Source organism: Cercospora beticola, chromosome 1 (genome assembly GCF_033473495.1).
Source record: "Cercospora beticola chromosome 1, complete sequence".
NCBI classification, from domain to species: Eukaryota; Fungi; Ascomycota; class Dothideomycetes; order Mycosphaerellales; family Mycosphaerellaceae; genus Cercospora; species Cercospora beticola.
Window position 1 is genome coordinate 402,365 of NC_088935.1, and position 16,810 is coordinate 419,174.

The 16,810-nt window shown below is 51.3% G+C and overlaps 9 protein-coding genes across 9 annotated transcripts; 5 read left to right on the plus strand and 4 right to left on the minus strand.

Annotated features, from left to right (window-relative positions):
• Positions 1–34: 34 nt before the first annotated feature.
• Positions 35–2,472, minus strand: RHO25_000180 (uncharacterized protein; the record flags this gene model as incomplete). The annotated part of the gene is made up of 8 exons (XM_023592807.1): positions 35–380; positions 442–950; positions 1,015–1,221; positions 1,285–1,574; positions 1,636–1,830; positions 1,900–1,918; positions 2,012–2,307; positions 2,364–2,472. The coding sequence occupies 8 exons, from the start codon at positions 2,470–2,472 to the stop codon at positions 35–37; spliced, it is 1,971 nt and encodes a 656-aa protein (XP_023460204.1).
• A 303-nt stretch (positions 2,473–2,775) lies between these two features.
• Positions 2,776–4,553, plus strand: RHO25_000181 (uncharacterized protein; the record flags this gene model as incomplete). The annotated part of the gene is made up of 2 exons (XM_023592808.1): positions 2,776–3,401; positions 3,458–4,553. The coding sequence occupies 2 exons, from the start codon at positions 2,776–2,778 to the stop codon at positions 4,551–4,553; spliced, it is 1,722 nt and encodes a 573-aa protein (XP_023460207.1).
• Positions 4,554–5,293: 740 nt separating this feature from the next.
• RHO25_000182 (uncharacterized protein) lies at positions 5,294–5,890 on the plus strand (the record flags this gene model as incomplete). Its single annotated transcript, XM_023592809.2, has 1 exon — positions 5,294–5,890. One exon carries the CDS (start codon positions 5,294–5,296, stop codon positions 5,888–5,890), a length of 597 nt encoding a protein of 198 aa, XP_023460206.1.
• A 398-nt stretch (positions 5,891–6,288) lies between these two features.
• On the plus strand, positions 6,289–7,245 carry RHO25_000183 (uncharacterized protein; the record flags this gene model as incomplete). The annotated part of the gene is made up of 3 exons (XM_023592810.1): positions 6,289–6,459; positions 6,527–6,647; positions 6,698–7,245. 3 exons carry the CDS (start codon positions 6,289–6,291, stop codon positions 7,243–7,245), a joined length of 840 nt encoding a protein of 279 aa, XP_023460199.1.
• Positions 7,246–8,071: 826 nt separating this feature from the next.
• On the minus strand, positions 8,072–8,929 carry RHO25_000184 (uncharacterized protein; the record flags this gene model as incomplete). Its single annotated transcript, XM_023592811.1, has 1 exon — positions 8,072–8,929. One exon carries the CDS (start codon positions 8,927–8,929, stop codon positions 8,072–8,074), a length of 858 nt encoding a protein of 285 aa, XP_023460198.1.
• Positions 8,930–9,371: 442 nt separating this feature from the next.
• On the plus strand, positions 9,372–9,857 carry RHO25_000185 (uncharacterized protein; the record flags this gene model as incomplete). Its single annotated transcript, XM_023592812.1, has 1 exon — positions 9,372–9,857. One exon carries the CDS (start codon positions 9,372–9,374, stop codon positions 9,855–9,857), a length of 486 nt encoding a protein of 161 aa, XP_023459155.1.
• Positions 9,858–11,329: 1,472 nt separating this feature from the next.
• RHO25_000186 (uncharacterized protein) lies at positions 11,330–12,919 on the minus strand (the record flags this gene model as incomplete). The annotated part of the gene is made up of 1 exon (XM_023592813.2): positions 11,330–12,919. One exon carries the CDS (start codon positions 12,917–12,919, stop codon positions 11,330–11,332), a length of 1,590 nt encoding a protein of 529 aa, XP_023459156.2.
• Positions 12,920–13,412: 493 nt separating this feature from the next.
• Positions 13,413–14,546, plus strand: RHO25_000187 (uncharacterized protein; the record flags this gene model as incomplete). Its single annotated transcript, XM_023592814.2, has 1 exon — positions 13,413–14,546. One exon carries the CDS (start codon positions 13,413–13,415, stop codon positions 14,544–14,546), a length of 1,134 nt encoding a protein of 377 aa, XP_023459157.2.
• A 346-nt stretch (positions 14,547–14,892) lies between these two features.
• Positions 14,893–16,560, minus strand: RHO25_000188 (uncharacterized protein; the record flags this gene model as incomplete). The annotated part of the gene is made up of 1 exon (XM_065601984.1): positions 14,893–16,560. The coding sequence occupies one exon, from the start codon at positions 16,558–16,560 to the stop codon at positions 14,893–14,895; it is 1,668 nt and encodes a 555-aa protein (XP_065458056.1).
• Positions 16,561–16,810: the final 250 nt, after the last annotated feature.

Genomic DNA, 16,810 nt, shown 5'->3' on the forward strand with positions numbered 1-16,810 from the left:
ATACCTGGCTTCAGAATATCCAATCCAAGTCCATCTAGACCGGGCTAGTTCTGGAGAAGGTGCTCCAATCTTCTAGCTGCATCAAAGTATCAGCGTCCAGAAGGCTAGTCTGCCAGAAATCTTCGCCTAAATTCGGCATCTCAATCGCATCGCTTCGCACGATGGGCTCCTGATGGTGTGTCGATCCCTCGAGTCCATATGCCAGAGACGTTATAGCCCTTACAAACGGGACGTACAATGCGAACTCTTTATCGATTCCAAGTCTTGCAAAGTAACCGGTTCCAATGTCCAGCATGGCTAGATCTGATGAACTCTTTCCACGATCGAGGCAATAGATGAAAAGGCTGATCATTGCATATATCGGTGCGAAGAATGCAACCCTGAGCGACCAAGATTAGCACACAAATCTTGGATGCGGAATAGTAAGAAGCATGCACTCACGGGACTGTGGTTTGAGCCCGGAAGTTTATGTGTTCGGTCATCACTACGATCTCGCGCGAGGTTCGTGCTACAATTTCGGTAGAGCGTAAAATATGATCGCGGTATTTGTCCTCGGTAGATAGGCCTACGAGTGTCCGAAACCAAGGATAGGCCCAGATGGTGTGTACATTTAGCATGGCAGTAAGATACGTGTACTGTAAGTACACGAGCTGATCAAGTCTGAAATCTTTCGGGAGACAGCTTGTATCGATTCTTGCGCCGAGATGTAGCTTGTACTTGTCGTGCAGTAAGTTCTTCAAGCCTTCGAGCTCGGCATGCAACTGATTGACCACTTGCGTAGTTACAGCCGGCCCCATGGTTGAGCATTGCACTGCAGAGAGTCGTTTGTCGATCCGTGAGCATATCCGAGAAATTCGTACGAGACTGTCGCAGTATGCAATGTTGAATGCGTCATCGCCAGAAGCATTCATCCTGGGCAGGGGGCATGTAACTTCGTCATCGTCAATCATCTTGTATCAATGATATCAGCTTTAGAAATAGGAGACTACCATGGCCCAGCAAAGGTGCACATACCGATGAACGACCAGATTGATTTGCAATCTGCTTCTCCAGGCAGTATATTGCCCAGAAGATGCGGTTGCGTTGCTCAACGTCTTGTTCGGTCATTCCTTGGAACGGAGGAGCCGCACGATGGAGTCCTTTGGCGAACGCAAGTCGGGCTGCATCCGCAGAAAGCATGTATTCCAGACAAGGAGTGCCAATATTCTGCGTGTAGTAGGCCTACATATGGCTTGAGCATGAACCTTCACCCTATGGTGTCTAGTCGCAGTGGCGCACACTTACCATCAGCGTCAAGGCCTGGACACCCATGATCGAGGTCTTGTAAAACAGCAGTCGAGCGTACACTGCGAGAGCGTTCTCGAAGTACAGCCACGCCTGTTGACTGGCCTCTTTGAACAGCCGCGACTTAGACAATTCGATACGACAGCCGGCTGCGTAGACCACGTTCCTCAGAGCATGCCATGCTGGACCACTGTCGCAGAGGCGACCGGCCAGGTGAGCGGAAAGCTGGCGTTCGAACCAAGGCCGGCACAAGACACCAAGAGAGGCGTCCAGGGCCGTCGAGAAGTATGCTGAAGAAGTGGTAGAAAGTTAGCGTGATCCTCACTTATCGTTTTAGATCTTTTTGATTACCTTCTGTGTATCGCCAGGCGGTCTCTGCACCCGGCTCGGGTGCTCGCGCAACAGAGAGGTCTGCATCCATCTTGAGCCGCCGAGAAATGTCGGACGCAAACTGGCTAGCTGTCTCTGAGAAGTCTAAGCGGCCCGTCTGTTCGCTCACCCATTTCACTGCGGGTCTTGAGCATATCGAGAGGAATGAACGAGGACCTGTATGTGGTTGTGAGCCTGACTGCTGGCAGTGCGCTATCTCGTTATGATGTCGGCCTCTGCACCTACCATGGTATTCCCAGTTAGTCTGCATTGAAGGAGAGTTAGCAATATACGCTAACAACACCACTGTCGGAAAGGGGTTCCGCCCTGAAGTGGGCGGACGCTGAAGGGTTCATACCATGTCACTGGGCAAGATGCTGCTTCGCTCTCGCAGAGCGTCCGGTGATACGTGAAGCGCGTCCTCTTCCTGCTCAGTAGTATCAGCATTGTCATCGTGCACGAACACTGAGTCTGCAGATAGCCCTGAGTCTGCAGTTACATTGGCATCTTGTGGTGGCGCAGGCGAGTCGGTGTTGGTAGGTGCAGGGACAGCTGAAGTAATTTGTGGGACTCGGCGAGAGTTCCTTGTCGTCACACAAACGTTGCCCCGATCGATGCAGTTAGGACACGGCTCATTGACGTTCTCTCCATTGCCTGATAGAGTATCAGCACTCGTTGCGAATGATGCACTTGGAGCACAATGTTCGTACAGCGTATCTTCTTGGCGCGACAGTGATCGCATGCTTGCCGAGCGCGCTTGCGTTTGCGCGATGCTTCAGGAGTGGTTACAGCTCCGATCACTATCGCCGCAGCGTCCATGGCGGAGCGGATGTGCAGTGCTGTTTAGTAGTAGTGTGCCTGGAAAGCAGAAGCAGTCGTGTGTCGAGCTCCGTGATGTGGAGTGCCGAGCTGGGTGGGCTTTTGGGAGCCGACCGAAAAGGGAAATGATGTCGACGAGCGGGGCCTCTTGAAATCATCTGAGATGGCAAATAGATAGTCCGTTGGCAGGGGGTACATTACCACCTGTGAAACACTGCTTATAGACTGGCTTAACAATTGGACCCCATCGTTCATCAGAGTTGTCTTTGCATTTATTTAGTGCTTGCTGTTCGCCTCACATCAATGGCGACCGAAGCTCCATTGGAACATGTTTTACCGGATAATGTGGTTGTCATTGTTGGAGGAGGACCAGTTGGCCTAATCCTGGCCCGCATTCTTTCTGCGCATGGCGTCAAATCGATCTTGTTCGAACGCAATGCCACGACGACGAGCTGGCCGAAGATGGACCTGACAAACGCACGCTCCATGGAACTTTTCCGACGCCTCGGGCTGGCAGATGAATTGCGAAAGCAGGGTGTAGATTCCCAAATCGATCAGGACGTGCTTATTTCGACTGGTCTGACCAGAGACAGAATCCTCAGCAAGTGGGAACTTCCAAGCGTTGATAAATTCAGAAAGCGTATCTCTGACAACAACGATGGCACACAGCCTCAGGAGCCCTGGCAGCGCATCTCCCAAGCAGTCTTTGAGAAATGGCTCAAAGCCATCTGCGATGAAGACGATTTAGTCGATCTCCGCTTTGGATGGAAGGTAATTTCAGTTCAGGAGACGCCGCATCACGTCAGGACTACAGTCTCGAACCCGAAGGGCGAGGAGATCAGCTTTGTGTCAAAATATCTTGCTGGTTGCGACGGCGGCTCCAGTAGAGTCCGCAGATCGCTCGAGATCCCGATCGAAGGAGGTCCAATGTATGTGCTTCTCGTCCCTCTTTCGTTGCTCTCACTGATATCGTTGTTCGGAAAAGTCCGGTGCGGGCGATCCTCGTGCATTTCAAGTCGCGAGATCTCCGTCGTCTACACAAATTTGGACGCTTTTGGCACATTTTTCTGACTGATTCCTCTGGAGGGCTGGGTGGGGCCATCATCGCTCAAGATGAGATCGATACCTGGACAACGCACTTATTCGTGCATGAGAGCAACCAGGAAGATATCGATTCCATAAGCTCGGAGGAAGTGGTGTACCGTGTATTGGGCGGTATGCACGAGCCTTACCCCATCACAATAGACAAAGTGCTGGTGAGATCAACGTGGCGCCCGATCATTGCCGTGACAAAGTCCTGGTCTGGACCCAATCTCCACGTTTTCCTGGCTGGAGATGCCGCTCATCAGAACATTCCAACTGGTGGCTATGGCATGAATCTCGGCATTCAAGATGCTTTTGATCTAGGTTGGAAACTTGCGGCTGTCATCAAAGGGAATGGTGGTCAAGGGCTCCTTCGATCCTATGAAGTAGAGCGTAAGCCTGTAGCTCAACGTAATGTGGCTCACTCTGGAGTTCACTTCCGGGTCCACACCGAGTTGCAGGAACTATTGACGCGAGATGGAGCCGACCCTCGTCATGTTGATGAGGACACTGACCAAGCCCATCGCACGCGATCTATGGTGCACGACCATTACCAGCAACACAATGGCGAGAACCAGGATTTTGGCATAGAGATGGATTACCGGTACGTCTCCGATATCGTCGTGCCTGACGAGTCTGCCCACGTCGAGCCGACATGGAGCCCTTCTCAGTATACGCCCACTACATGGCCAGGAATTCGTCCACCGCATGTCTTCTTGAGCAATGGCACTGCAATATTCGATACTTTCGGCAAGGACTGGACATTACTGAACTTCGCTGAAGACGAGCGCGACCAAGAACTGTTCACTGATGCTGCGAAGGCGCTGTCCATACCACTGTCCAGTGTGGGTTTGGCGAATGAGAGCCTTGCGAAGAAGCTATACGAGCGGACCTTGGTGCTCATCCGCCCAGACCAGCACGTAGCGTGGCGAGGAAACGGTGTTGGCACAGCCGACGAGGCGCGACGTGTGTTAGAACGAGTCAGTGGACGCACATGATATCGACGAGACTCGGCGTGTGTGTCTTCATTCCTCTTCTCAGCTTCGCGGCATGTTGAGCCTCCGGCACCTCCATTCTCGCGCCGATTCGTTCGACGGATGTCATGCGAGTTTCCCGCGTTGTGTGCTACGGGGCTGATAGATAGGAGGCCCCGGCTCGGTGCCTTAGACTTCGGTCCTCGCACTGGAGATCGTCGGCAGTGCAGGACAATGGCTCATGGTCTGCGTGATTCGAGACCATCTTTCTATGCGCTTGAGTTTGGTACGAGTCTTTGCATGAGGCCCCATCAAAGGTGATCAATCGACGATTTCTTGTCTTTCCACTGCCGCAATGCTGTTGATGATGTCTTTGAGATGGACGAGGTGAGGTGAGGTGGTTGGAAACCCGGAGCGCCAAGGCTCGGCACTCGCTGCCACTTCTCTCACCACTGCCGGTGACCTTTCTCCTGTCTTCATCAACGCGCTGACAATTCACTTACACCACCTTGTGGTTAGTCCGCCTACCCTAGTCACATGATCCATATGCACAAGGTACAGCGGACGAAAAGCGGGGCAGGCGATGCTTTCCCAAAGCGTTCGCATGTCGCTCTTGGCTTGGTTCGCGCATCGCGAGGCCGCGTGCCGTGAGATACAGCATCAGGATCAGTAATCATCAGCACATCGTCCACGCGCTGACATTTATTCCCAATTCATTCCTGTTTCCTTCACCATCATCATCAGCACGCATTTTCGCCACAAAAATGAGCGCCGCGACAGACGACTTCGACCAACCTGGAGACAAGGTGACGAGCCCATGTTCGCTGGCGCATGTGGTCTTGAGAACCGCCAACTTCCAGGCAATGGTGGACTTCTACACGACTTTTCTAGGTGGCTATGTGACTCATGGAAACCCGTTCATATCCTTCATCACTTACGATGATGAGCACCACCGGATTGCAATCGTCCAAATTCCGGGCACTTCCCCAAAACAGAGACAAAGCAGCGGATTAGAACACATTGCATTCGGCTTTCCTACCATGCGCGACCTCCTCGTAGCATATCGACAACGCAAGAAGCATGGTATCGATCCTATCTGGGGCGTCAATCACGGGCCGACGACCAGCATCTACTATCGAGACCCAGATGGCAACATGCTAGAGACCCAAGTCGACAACTTCGACACTATCGAGGCTACCAACAAATTCATGAGCGGGCCGGAATTTGCGGAGAACCCGATCGGCACAGACATTGATATTGAGGAGATGATACGGCGACTTCAGAGTGGTGAGGACGATGCATCCCTTAAGAAAAGAATAGAGATTGGGCCTCGAGAAGTGCCAGACCTTGATGCCATGTAGGCACGGTGTAGCATACTTTTCTGCGTTTAATGGATTGATAGCTCCGGAATTCTTGAGCACCATGTCTTTATCTGGATAATTTCTACTCATAAACTTTAGTCCATCCAACGTGTTGCCCAGTCACTACACACTGCTCGGCACTGTGCGGAATATCAGAGCAGTTTTGTTACACCACACTGTCTTACTGCTGATCCAACTGACGCGAGCTGACCCGCTTACGCATCTCCGCACAACCCGGAGGATCAAGGCCCCCAGCACGGCGCCCAGGCACGAATGTTGGAGTAGGCCGAACCAACTAGGCTAAGTGCGATATGTGTCTGACCGTATCAAGAGGCAACCATTTATTGAGCTCGTTCTGAGCGCCTTGTTACAGACACTGACGATCGAAGCATCACATCATGAAGACAACCTTCCAAAAACTTATACGCTTCCAAGACCACGAAGGCAACATTCGCTACGGCGAAGCCCCGGAAGATCTCGACAATCTCAAAGACGAAGAAGTTCCGATTTACGAGGGTGCAGAGCCATGGGACCTCAAGCCGAGTTCGGCCACAGCAAAGATAGCGAAGGTTCGTCTCCCATGTTGAAGTGCTATGTAGATTTGCAAAAGGCCACTGACATCAATCATCTGATCAGGTCTTGTGTCCACTAGCAACGACACCGCTCATATATGGTATTGGCCTCAACTACAAGGCTCACATTGAGGAGAGTGGTTTTCCCATCACCAAGTACCCGGTCTACTTCTCCAAGCCACCAGGTACCTTAGAGGAAGATGATACTCTGCCGAGAATTTGCTGATACATTCAGATGCTTTGGCTGGACCCTATCAAGATATTCCAATCCCAGCATGCGTTGAGAGACTGGACTACGAGGGCGAGCTATCTTTCGTCATAGGCCGCGATGTCAAAGACTTCGGTCCCAATGACAATCCGGCCGACTACATCATAGGCTTCATGGCTGGCAACGACGTGAGTGCGCGGGACTGGCAAACACAAGAAGCAGCTGGAGGTCAACACCACGTTGCGAAATCTTTTGATCATTTCGCTCCAGTGGGTCCTGTGCTGGCTTCGTATCAGGCGATTCCTGAGCCAGAGACGCTTAAACTTGAGACGTTTGTGAATGGAGAACTCAGGCAGCAGACGTGTACTGATGACTTGCTGTTCGGTCTGAAAGACATCTTGATTAATCTGAGTCGTGGTAAGACATTGCGAAAAGGGACTGTTGTGATGACGGGAACACCAAGCGGAGTTGCTGCTTTCATGAAACCGCCAGTTTGGTTGAAAGATGGTGATGTCGTTAGTGTTCGAATCGAAGGACTGGGAACATTGAGGAACAAACACGTATTTAGCACGTGAAGCCTTTCGGTGGCCCACGATAAATTGCCTTCTCCGACTACTATTTTAGTTCGGCACGTGGATCCCCGCTTTGAAGAAGCTATATGTAGTACTTCTGCCCTCCGCGGTGGAGCATAGTGTTCATATTGAATATGTCTTACACGATCGAAAGCACTGAATGGATGAACGATATTTCTCAAGACGTCAAAAACTTAATTCAAGCCTTCTTCTCCATCGCCGACAAACCAGATCCTGAAGCTGGACAATTATGGGTCGATCAGGTCTTCTCGGAGAGCGGTAAACTAGTCATCGGAGAAAATGTTATCGAAGGAACCGAATGCAAGTTGTTGACCAACACACGAACCATCATCGTGGGCTGATGTATCTCTAAAAGCTATTCGAAATGCGAGGAAAAACGCCTGGAACGCCATCAAAGCACGCAAGCACGTTGTGCATCGAGTCTATGCTGGAGGATCAGCTGGCGAGGACATCATGCTCTATGGAATTGCCAGCTCCACTATTGCCGTAAACGATGAGACCATTGATCTTCCTTTCGCCGCTCGTTTCTTACTTGATCACAAGACTTTGCAGAGTTCTTCGCCAAGGGCGCTTTTGTATCAAGTCTGGGCAGTACGAGAACAATTTAGGCAACCGAAACAGACGTCAGCTAACATTCGATAGGATCAATCACGATTGAGCAAAGCTTTGGAGAAAAGCAAGTAGAGTGCATGGAGGGCCTGAAATATTATGAATTCGTGGCCAAGCCGAGATGTTGTCGCCTGCCATTTTTGCAGTGCTATTGGTCGTTTACATAACAACTCGATGGATCTAACTATCTGAACAGCACTCAGAGATTGGACTTGACTCCCCATCGAAGCACCATCGGGTTTGCTCGATCTCCATGCAGCTTCATCATCTCATCGTAAAATTCATCGCTAGTGCCTCCACGGGCTTTAACCTCTCCTAGAAGCCTTTCGAAATCTTTGATATACACTCTCGTCGTAGAAATGTTCCAAGTGCCATGAATCTCTTCTGCTTGCTGATGACCGGCAATCACGTATGCTGGCTTCAAGCTTTCGACCACATCGACTGCCCTAAGCCATTCATCCCGTTGAGCCTTTGTGGTAGCGATGGCGAACATCTGATGCACTTGTCCATAAATAACATCCCCAGCTACGACGAGTTTCAACGCCGGAATCCATAGGATCGTAGTGTTGCAAGTATCGGAATGGCCGACGTCGATAGCCTCGCACTCCCACTTCCCTCCGATGTGGAATTTGTTTCCCTCTGGAAGTGGCTCTGGGAAAACCCACGGGCGATGAGGCGGGATCACATCTGAGAACCAAGCACCCCATACAGCATCATAGTAGCCAGGGTCTACATTCTCTTTGGCGTGCGCGATCGTTCCCGGCGTGCCTAAGACTTTGGCAGTCGGGAACTTTTCTAGGACTATGGGGACGCCAAACCAGTGATCTGGATGACCGTGAGTGATGTAGATTGTTTCCAGAACTCGACCAGGAGCAATCTTTTGGATCCAGGCGACGAGCTCTTTGGAGTTTTCGATATCGATCGGCGCGTCCACGAGCAACGCACTGGAATTATCGTAGACCAATGTGCAAGAGATTGGCGACCAGTGGCCTTCTAGACCTGCTCCTTTGAATGGAATTGGTTTTGCCACGAAGACAGCGGCGCGTAGTTCGCTCATGGTTGCAGGTTTCAGTGTTGAACGATCAGGTTCCGTGTAAGTGTGTTGGTGAGGTCTGAGATCATCGATGCCGTGAACACGCGTTGCTGTTGTATTGAGTAGCGTTGTGACATCGCAGTCTGTATACGTCCGTAAACTTGCTTGCGTGCCAACCTAGGTCGTTGTGATCGATTGAGAATCCTCATATCGTGGATTAGTGATACCAAGGATACCCCAGACTGAACATACGTGCGTTGGCGGAGCTCTTCAACACACTTGAGATGTAACTCAGCTACGCCCGTACTCTTCTCTTACTTCGTCGTGGTCAAGATCATAGCATACGAAGTACGCACCACATAGGAATTGACCATACCTGTGTCAGATTCTCCAAATCGTCCCATACAAGTCTCTCGACCACACTTCCACAACTGTACCCGCCACTCCAGCTCTTACTCTGATCAACATGCCTATCTGGAAGATCTTCCACTCTCCCGGCATATTCGAAGACCCAGCAGAGCGACAAGAGCTCGCCAAATCCATAACCGACTACTACGTCGTTGTAGGCCTGCCAGCATACTATGTCAACGTACAATTCTGGCCTCTGCCTTCCGACCGCTACTTCACAGGAGCGAATCCAGTTTCCAAGACAGTTTTTGTCGAGATAATCCACGTAGCCAGAAGACTGGACCCAACGAACAAGCAGATGGCGACCAGAATGAAGAACCGAATGGACAAAATCCTCAAACCATACACAATAGATCGTGGTATTCATCTCGAATATGCGATCGCTGAGGGCGCAGCGGAGTTATGGAGAATCAATGGTGTTGATCCTCCTGAGTCTTTTGGTCCAGATGAACGGGAACAGGCGGCGCATAATAAGAAGTTGTTGGATGAAATGAGGAAGAACTTTGATTATGACAAGAGCTCTGTTACGCGGAGCCGCTTGTAGCAGTGAGGTCTGAATGTAATTTTATCAACGCAATGTGATTTCCATCAAGGTGTCTTGTGTGGCTCCATCAAAGTGTGCTGAGTTCCCTACGGGTTTCTGAGTGCCATGAACTCCAAGCTTGTCCCTGGCTAGATGCAATATCAGCACAATTTACGGTCAATGTCAATGCCATCAAACCATCTGCTGAGCTTGAGATGCAGACTCGCATTGCAAGCGAGATCAGGTGAGCAGCTGGAGTGTAGTGCAGGCAGCCATTGTTGCAAGACCGAAACAGTAGCACAACGGTCGATGGCAACCGGAACGGTGTACTGAGCATTCTCTCAGTCCGTTTGATCATGATTAGTATGCTTACAGCCAACTGAAGCAAGTTCAAAGCCTACTGACTCCAACGTGTGGAGTGCCGTTTGGCTCTTGTTGTAGATATGTGATCCGATCACTAACTCGAATGCGAACACAGAGACTTCCTCTACGGACGTTGGAACCTCGCGGCTAGTTTGCTGGCAGAAGCGTCGCACCTTGATTGTTCCGTTCCGAAGCTTATGTCACCCAGCCTCGGAGGTGCAGTCTGTGAAGGAGACAGGTGCCATGGCGGAAATTGACTTCAGTGTTTGTACGGCAGAGTCGAGGCATGGCGCCAGATATTCCAGAGAATATTATCGTGCTCGGTTAGTACTCGTATAAGCTGAAGTCAGTGCCGGAATTGGTGATGCTTCTTTCTCGTTGCCCGGCTCTCTTCAGTGAGCAAAGTCTTGAACTCGAGGGTATGAATGTTCAGTAGTCGCATGATTCCGGTCCGCGTCCTACATTTTCACGCAGGAGTAGAGCACATTCGAGAAGGAAGCTAATTGCGACGTTTTCCGCACTGCATATGCATGGTCGAAGCGAAGGCAGCCCCATGAACGGCTTCTGGCGGCGGTGAGATGGCCTTCTGCTGACATGAATCCTGACATGTAGCCTTGGAGAAATCTGCTAATGGCGCATAGTTGCAGTACATGCACAGCATGTAATGGAGAAACAGAATAGAATGCGAAAGTTCGACTTGTCGTCCCATCGCTGGTGCCTGAGGCTTCATGCCAAGAATGTGGTCGCAGTTGACTCGCCGCTCTTTGTGATCCAACATGATCTCTTTCTCCAACATTGCTGACATCTTCTCTTCTATATCACCGCATTGGTGGCCGTCAAACACATTATCATGTCAGATGGACGAACTTGAGTGGGGCTCGACACCCACTGGCGTGCGAGTGTTCCTTCAACGGTCATGATATTCGACAGCTCATGACGCGTATAGCTTGGTGAAACGACGCGTCGATCATCAGCAGCGTGCACACGAACAAAGGGAAGGAAAAGAAAAAGAGGACGCTGACAAGATTTTTGAAGCCAAAGACGTGTTCTTTTTGCTTTGTTACCACCAACTATGAACTATGGAAACGAGCCGCAAGACGCTCCTGTACCCGATGCAACCCACGAATCGTTCAGCTCGCCAGCGCGTCCACCACCGCTCGGATGCGTGCCCACCAGCCGATTGTCTGGCGATCCCACAGCCCTCGAATACGGTGTTGCCAGTCGATCTCCATTTGCCGTCGATCGATTAGCTTGCGTTCGAGCGGACGACCAGCGATGGCACTGCCGCTTTCCCAAGCTTCGACTTCTTCCAGCTGGTCGGGCACAGAATCTGGCTCTGATGGCGCCGAATCATGGCCGTCGAAATGGTCTGGAAGGCTATCCAGCCATCCGATGACCTTCTTGTCCTGCTTGCAATTCGAAGCGAAATGTTCCCAAAAGGTCCCGTCATGGCCTGCCTCAGAGTCGCACATTCCGTCCGAAGCCAGGTCGTTGAAATATTCTTCCTGATGGTTTGACAAGGTGTCCTGATCGAGACCCGCTTCGAGTGCTGCGTTTCGTGCTTCGCGATACGCCTCTTCGGCTTCGATGAATTCTCGAGTGATGGCTTGGAAACGCTGGTACCATCTCAAGTCGAAGTCTTCCCGGTTAGCGTCCTCTGTAGGCTGGCCAGTCTGCCAGGCCACCTCAACGATTTGCCGGTCTTGGGTACGCTCGTAATCTTTGAAGTCAAATGCTTCTTCAGCAGCAGCCAGTCGCTCGCTGGTCTCTTGCAGTGCGGCCCTTATATCGATCTCGGCCTGTTCCTCTGCGGTTGGTGGCACGACATCCACGTGGAGGTAGTCTCTGCTGGTGTCGAGTAATGGCTGGACCTCGACTCCATCAGTCGAGTCCGCGTCTCCGAACTCTTCTTGGTATGCTTTTTGGTATTCTTCTTGAAGGTCGAAGTCCTCCACGGGAAGCTCTTCCTCAGTATCTGTGGCCAGAAGATTGCCAGCCACAAACGCTTCATCGAGGTAGGCCGTAACCTCTGCTTGGGCTTCTCGCAGTAGTGTACCACGAAAAGTCAAGCCAACAGTGAGCTCCTGCTTTCTGATCCCGGCGCCTTGCAGCATACCTTCGAGCACATGCAATTCTGTTTGCAGCGAAGACTTTGTGGGATTGATCGAGTCTTGCTCTTGCGCTTTCTCTTCTTGCGCTTCCGCCATGCTGATCCTAGTTCGGTGGCTCTGGATTTCTCGTTTCAGTTTCATTTCAAACTGCTTGATCTTGCGGATCTGCGAGTCAGTGTGCCTTGCCTCTCGGGAGTATCTTCGCTGGAGCTCGCTAGCCCGGATGATTTTCAGTCCCAAGTCGAAGGTCAGGAGGAGCGATGGACAGTTTTTGAGGCCATCGGTAGCAAGCACCAGGCGAGCTGGACCATCGGTATAATCTTCTGGACTGTTTTCCTCCTCTACCTGGACATAGTGGAGATCCCTTATGGCTTGTAAATGGTCCTCCGGGGACATGTCGGTGTCTCCCTGCTCGTTCTCGAACGTTGTGTCATATTCGCAGCCGGAGCCGTGGTACTCATCGTGTTCTGGATACGAGTGGCTGAGTACTTCTGTAGCATCGATTCCGTTCCTCTCCATCTCACCGAGCACATTGGGATCTGAGTCTCGACGCATGTCGGTCCCTTGCAACCGGTGCATTGGAACGGTCGTGGAGCTGTCTGTTGACATCGTGTGCGCAGGGTACTTGTGAGTCTTGGATGATTGTTTGGTATGGGAAACTAAAAGCTGACTGGAAGCAACCAGAGGTTAATAAAAGTGATTCAGTTTTGTATGCTGTGTTCTGTCTGTTCACCTCTTCACGTCAAACCCGAACAAAGGAAACGAGACTTTTGTTGATTGTGGAAAGATTTTATCCTTACACTGCACAAGGATATTAACTTGTCGCACCACGCTGCAGTTCACTCTATCAGCACAACACAAAGCTTCTATGAAGGTTGGAGAAGATGGCTGTTGCAGCCACTTCACGCGTCGGCACCGCAAATAATGGCATTCACGTTCGCAGACACGACTATTCATCTGCTCTTGAGAGTGCAAAAGCTCTATTTCCTTTCCCAACCTCCGCAGCCTGCTCATCGAAGACAGGAACTCATTTGCGAATAGTCGACACACGCACAACGCATAGCAATACTAAACTAGACTCACACACTGGCTGACTGACGCTATGGTATTCAACCCAGTCAAACCTGGCGCTGCCGGGGCAGCATCACGAGCTGCAAGCCAACATCCAGGGGCTTCGATGAAACCACCGACATTCAAGACACCAACCGGTCCGCGAGGCCAGCCACCGGGCACTCCATGTGGACCACCGCCGTCCAGGCCGCCCACTGCTCCACGCGCCCAACACCCAGGACCGCCGATGGGAGCACCCACCGCTCCACGCGGCCAACAGAGAACATTTGCTCAAGCTGCCAGCCGTGGTGGCAGTAAGTTGTTGCAGCAGGCAACAACACGTTATGCTCAGTCAAGAACGCCAAACTTCGCGCCGTCAAATACGCCTGCTACTCGCCCAGTCAATGAGAATGGTGCAGCTGATCTGGTCCAGGGCATGGCCGGGTTGAATGTTAGCAACAACAATGCTGCAACCACGCAGATGAACATCGTCGCTCCGACTCTAGGCCCACCTCCTTCGTACAAGAACACCATCCTCATACCTCCGGGCACAGCCTGGGCACCTTCGACCTCACCAAACCAATCTGTCACGATGCAAAACCAACACCACAGACGAGGATGGTTCAGAAACGAGATCTGTGTCAAGTCATCGTACAAGAAAGCATCATTCAAGGTCGGAGATGTAATCTCTGTGCCATTCCACAAGGCAAACCTGATTCCCCAAGCTCAACCAGCAGACGAGGTCAACATCACTTCTGTCGGGCCAGTGTATTCCAAGAGACGAATGTTCGTCGTTCTTTGGTTAGCAGATGAAGAGATGTTCTGCCTCCCACTCTACTCGTGGAACCAAGTCGGAATGATCAGGAAGCAGGGCTACGTCAAGGACTACGTGTCTCTTGGCAATTGGAAGTACAGAGATAGCTTCAAGCCCTCAGGAGTACATCCTGCGATCTGGTTCGTTCACAGAAACGAGGTGAGCGAGTTGACTGATACCACAACCTGCCATATTGCTGGGGGAAAGCATGTGGAATATCAGGAGGATATCTCGTATGTTGGCCGCATCACGAAGTCGAGCTATGAGGCGCTTCTGGACCTGTGGGGTACGAGGAATGATGAGTTTACGAACCAGCCTACTGACTTCCCGCCGGAGGGAGAGCAGGATCAGAGATGGAAGGGCAGGCAGTAGATGGTTTGACTTGTGACTCGAAAGGAGGATTTACGATGGGGGTACTACGGCATTCGATGTGATGAATTGACGCAGACATGGTCAGGACGTTGGAATGGCGCGAACGGAATTGCGAATCATGGGAAATGGATAAGCACTCAGGACCCGCGAATGAGATGATGGATGGAGAACACGCGTGGTCAATACCCTGGGATGGCGTTTACTTTTGCGGGCGGGCATGGATCACCAGATATGTATCAATAGCAGTTCGAACACTTTGTCGATGGTGAAGGCCTGCCCCTGTATTTCATTTCTTTGCATACGCCATGGCGCATCGCCTTCTGCTGTTCTCAATGTAGTAGAATTATCATGTCAACCGCGTGCAGTCCTGCTGCCACTTATCTATTTTCTTTCTTGGTGGACCCCAAGCAACGAGACTTCGGCTCTCGCTGATCTCGACTTCTTGAGCGTCCCAGTCGTCAGTATCAGCGTCTCCTACCTGCTCGCTCGAAGACTGCTCATCGACAGTGTGCAGCCAGTCATCGACTTTCGTTCTTGAGAAGTGTGCAGCAGTAGCCTCGCCCTCCCAGCTCTCCCTGATAGCAGGAGCACCATCTTCTTCTTCGTCCTCGCCAACACTAAAACCAGACGCCTGATCCTCAAGTCTGATCTCAACTCCAAGAGCAAGTGCTTCCGCTTTTGCCTTTGCGAGCTGTTCTTCGGCTTCAATGAGCTCACGCGTGATTTCGCGATTTCGTTGGAACCAGTGGAGATCGAATGCCGCTGTCTCTTCTTCTTCCTCCTCTGTTGGTTCTTCTTCGTGACGAGCTTGAGCTTGATCTTCCTCTTTTCGATCGAAGCGGACTTGTGCCTCGAAGAGCTTTTGCCTCGCCTCGTAGAAGGCTTCTTTGGCATCCAACTTTTGCTGATCTTCGGGGGACAGGGGTGGCGGTGCGCTTTGCATAAAATCTTCTCCGGCTAGGTCGAGCATTGCTACGCTGTGAGAAGAGCCTGCTTGGCTGCCGTCTTCGCTGTTGGCTTCGAGAGCTCGCATGAAGTTCTGATATTCTGTTTGAAGGTCGTATAGTTCTTCCTCTGCTTCTTGTTCTTCGACAGGCTCGAGGACCAGTCCTGCAATCACAAACGCTTCTTCCATGATATTTAAAGCGTTCGTTTGACACGTGCGGAGGACTTTCGCCTGGGTTCTGAGCTGAGCATCACTCTGCTCTTGCCTCAGTTTGACGTCTTCGAGCAAAAGTCGCATGTTTGATGATTGTTGCTCTAGTTGCTCGTTGTTTGGATCCTGCGGATCAGCTTTACGAAGACGGTATTCAGACGCATCAATCTCTCTCTCAATGTCGCTCTCCAGAATCCTGAGTCTGCGTCTCTGCTGCAGTGACGTTGCTTCGAAGTTCTGGAAGGACCTTTGTGCCAACACAGCTTGTCGCACGCTCGCAGAAAACTCGAGCGTCAACAGAAGTGCTGATGCATCCTCCTTAATTCCGTCGGATGCTGTGACAACGCGGACTGGTCCCGTCGTATAATCGTCCTCTTCCTCATTGACGAAGAATATGTAGGCGAGCGCGCGGCGTGCATCCTCAGATTCGGCTTCTCCCAGACCTGCGACTTGCAATGAATCTCCAGTAATATGATGCTGATCTGAGGGACGCGACCCGGACGAGTCTATTCCCTCACAATCATGGATCGAGGGGCAATCTTGTTCAGACGCTGTAAATGCTTCTGGTTCGTACGCTGGCCCTGCAGCGTCATGTATGGAAGGAACTGATGGCGTTCGAGCTAGAGCAGCAGAAGGCGCAGTATCCTGTACTTCCACCTCGAATTCCGATATACAGGGCGATGTCTGTGTAGCGCTATCCACGTATGTTGTTGACTGATTTATACCGGTCGATGCAACGTCATCATGCTCCTCAAGGCTGTGATGATACTCTTGTTCAATCGTTGCCGGCTCCGTGGTCCTGCGTTCCGGTTCCGCATGTCGAAATAGCGCTTGCCATCGAGGCCTGCTCAGAAACATCTTGCGCGGAAAATGGTCCATGATGCGCCGTTTGCTTAGCAAGGAGCAGTCTTATCCAAGGACACGTTCGACGTACTCTACTGCTTCGAGCGATAGATGGAGCATTGCGAGTTGGCGACCCTTACCGGGACAAAGAGAGCTCGGCTTGAAATGTCTTTGTTAGTGGCGTTTTGAGATGGTCGACCATTTCTTTGTCTTTGCCGCTCTCGGAGCCTAATTTCCAGGAGTGTCAGCTGAACAATGTTCAAAG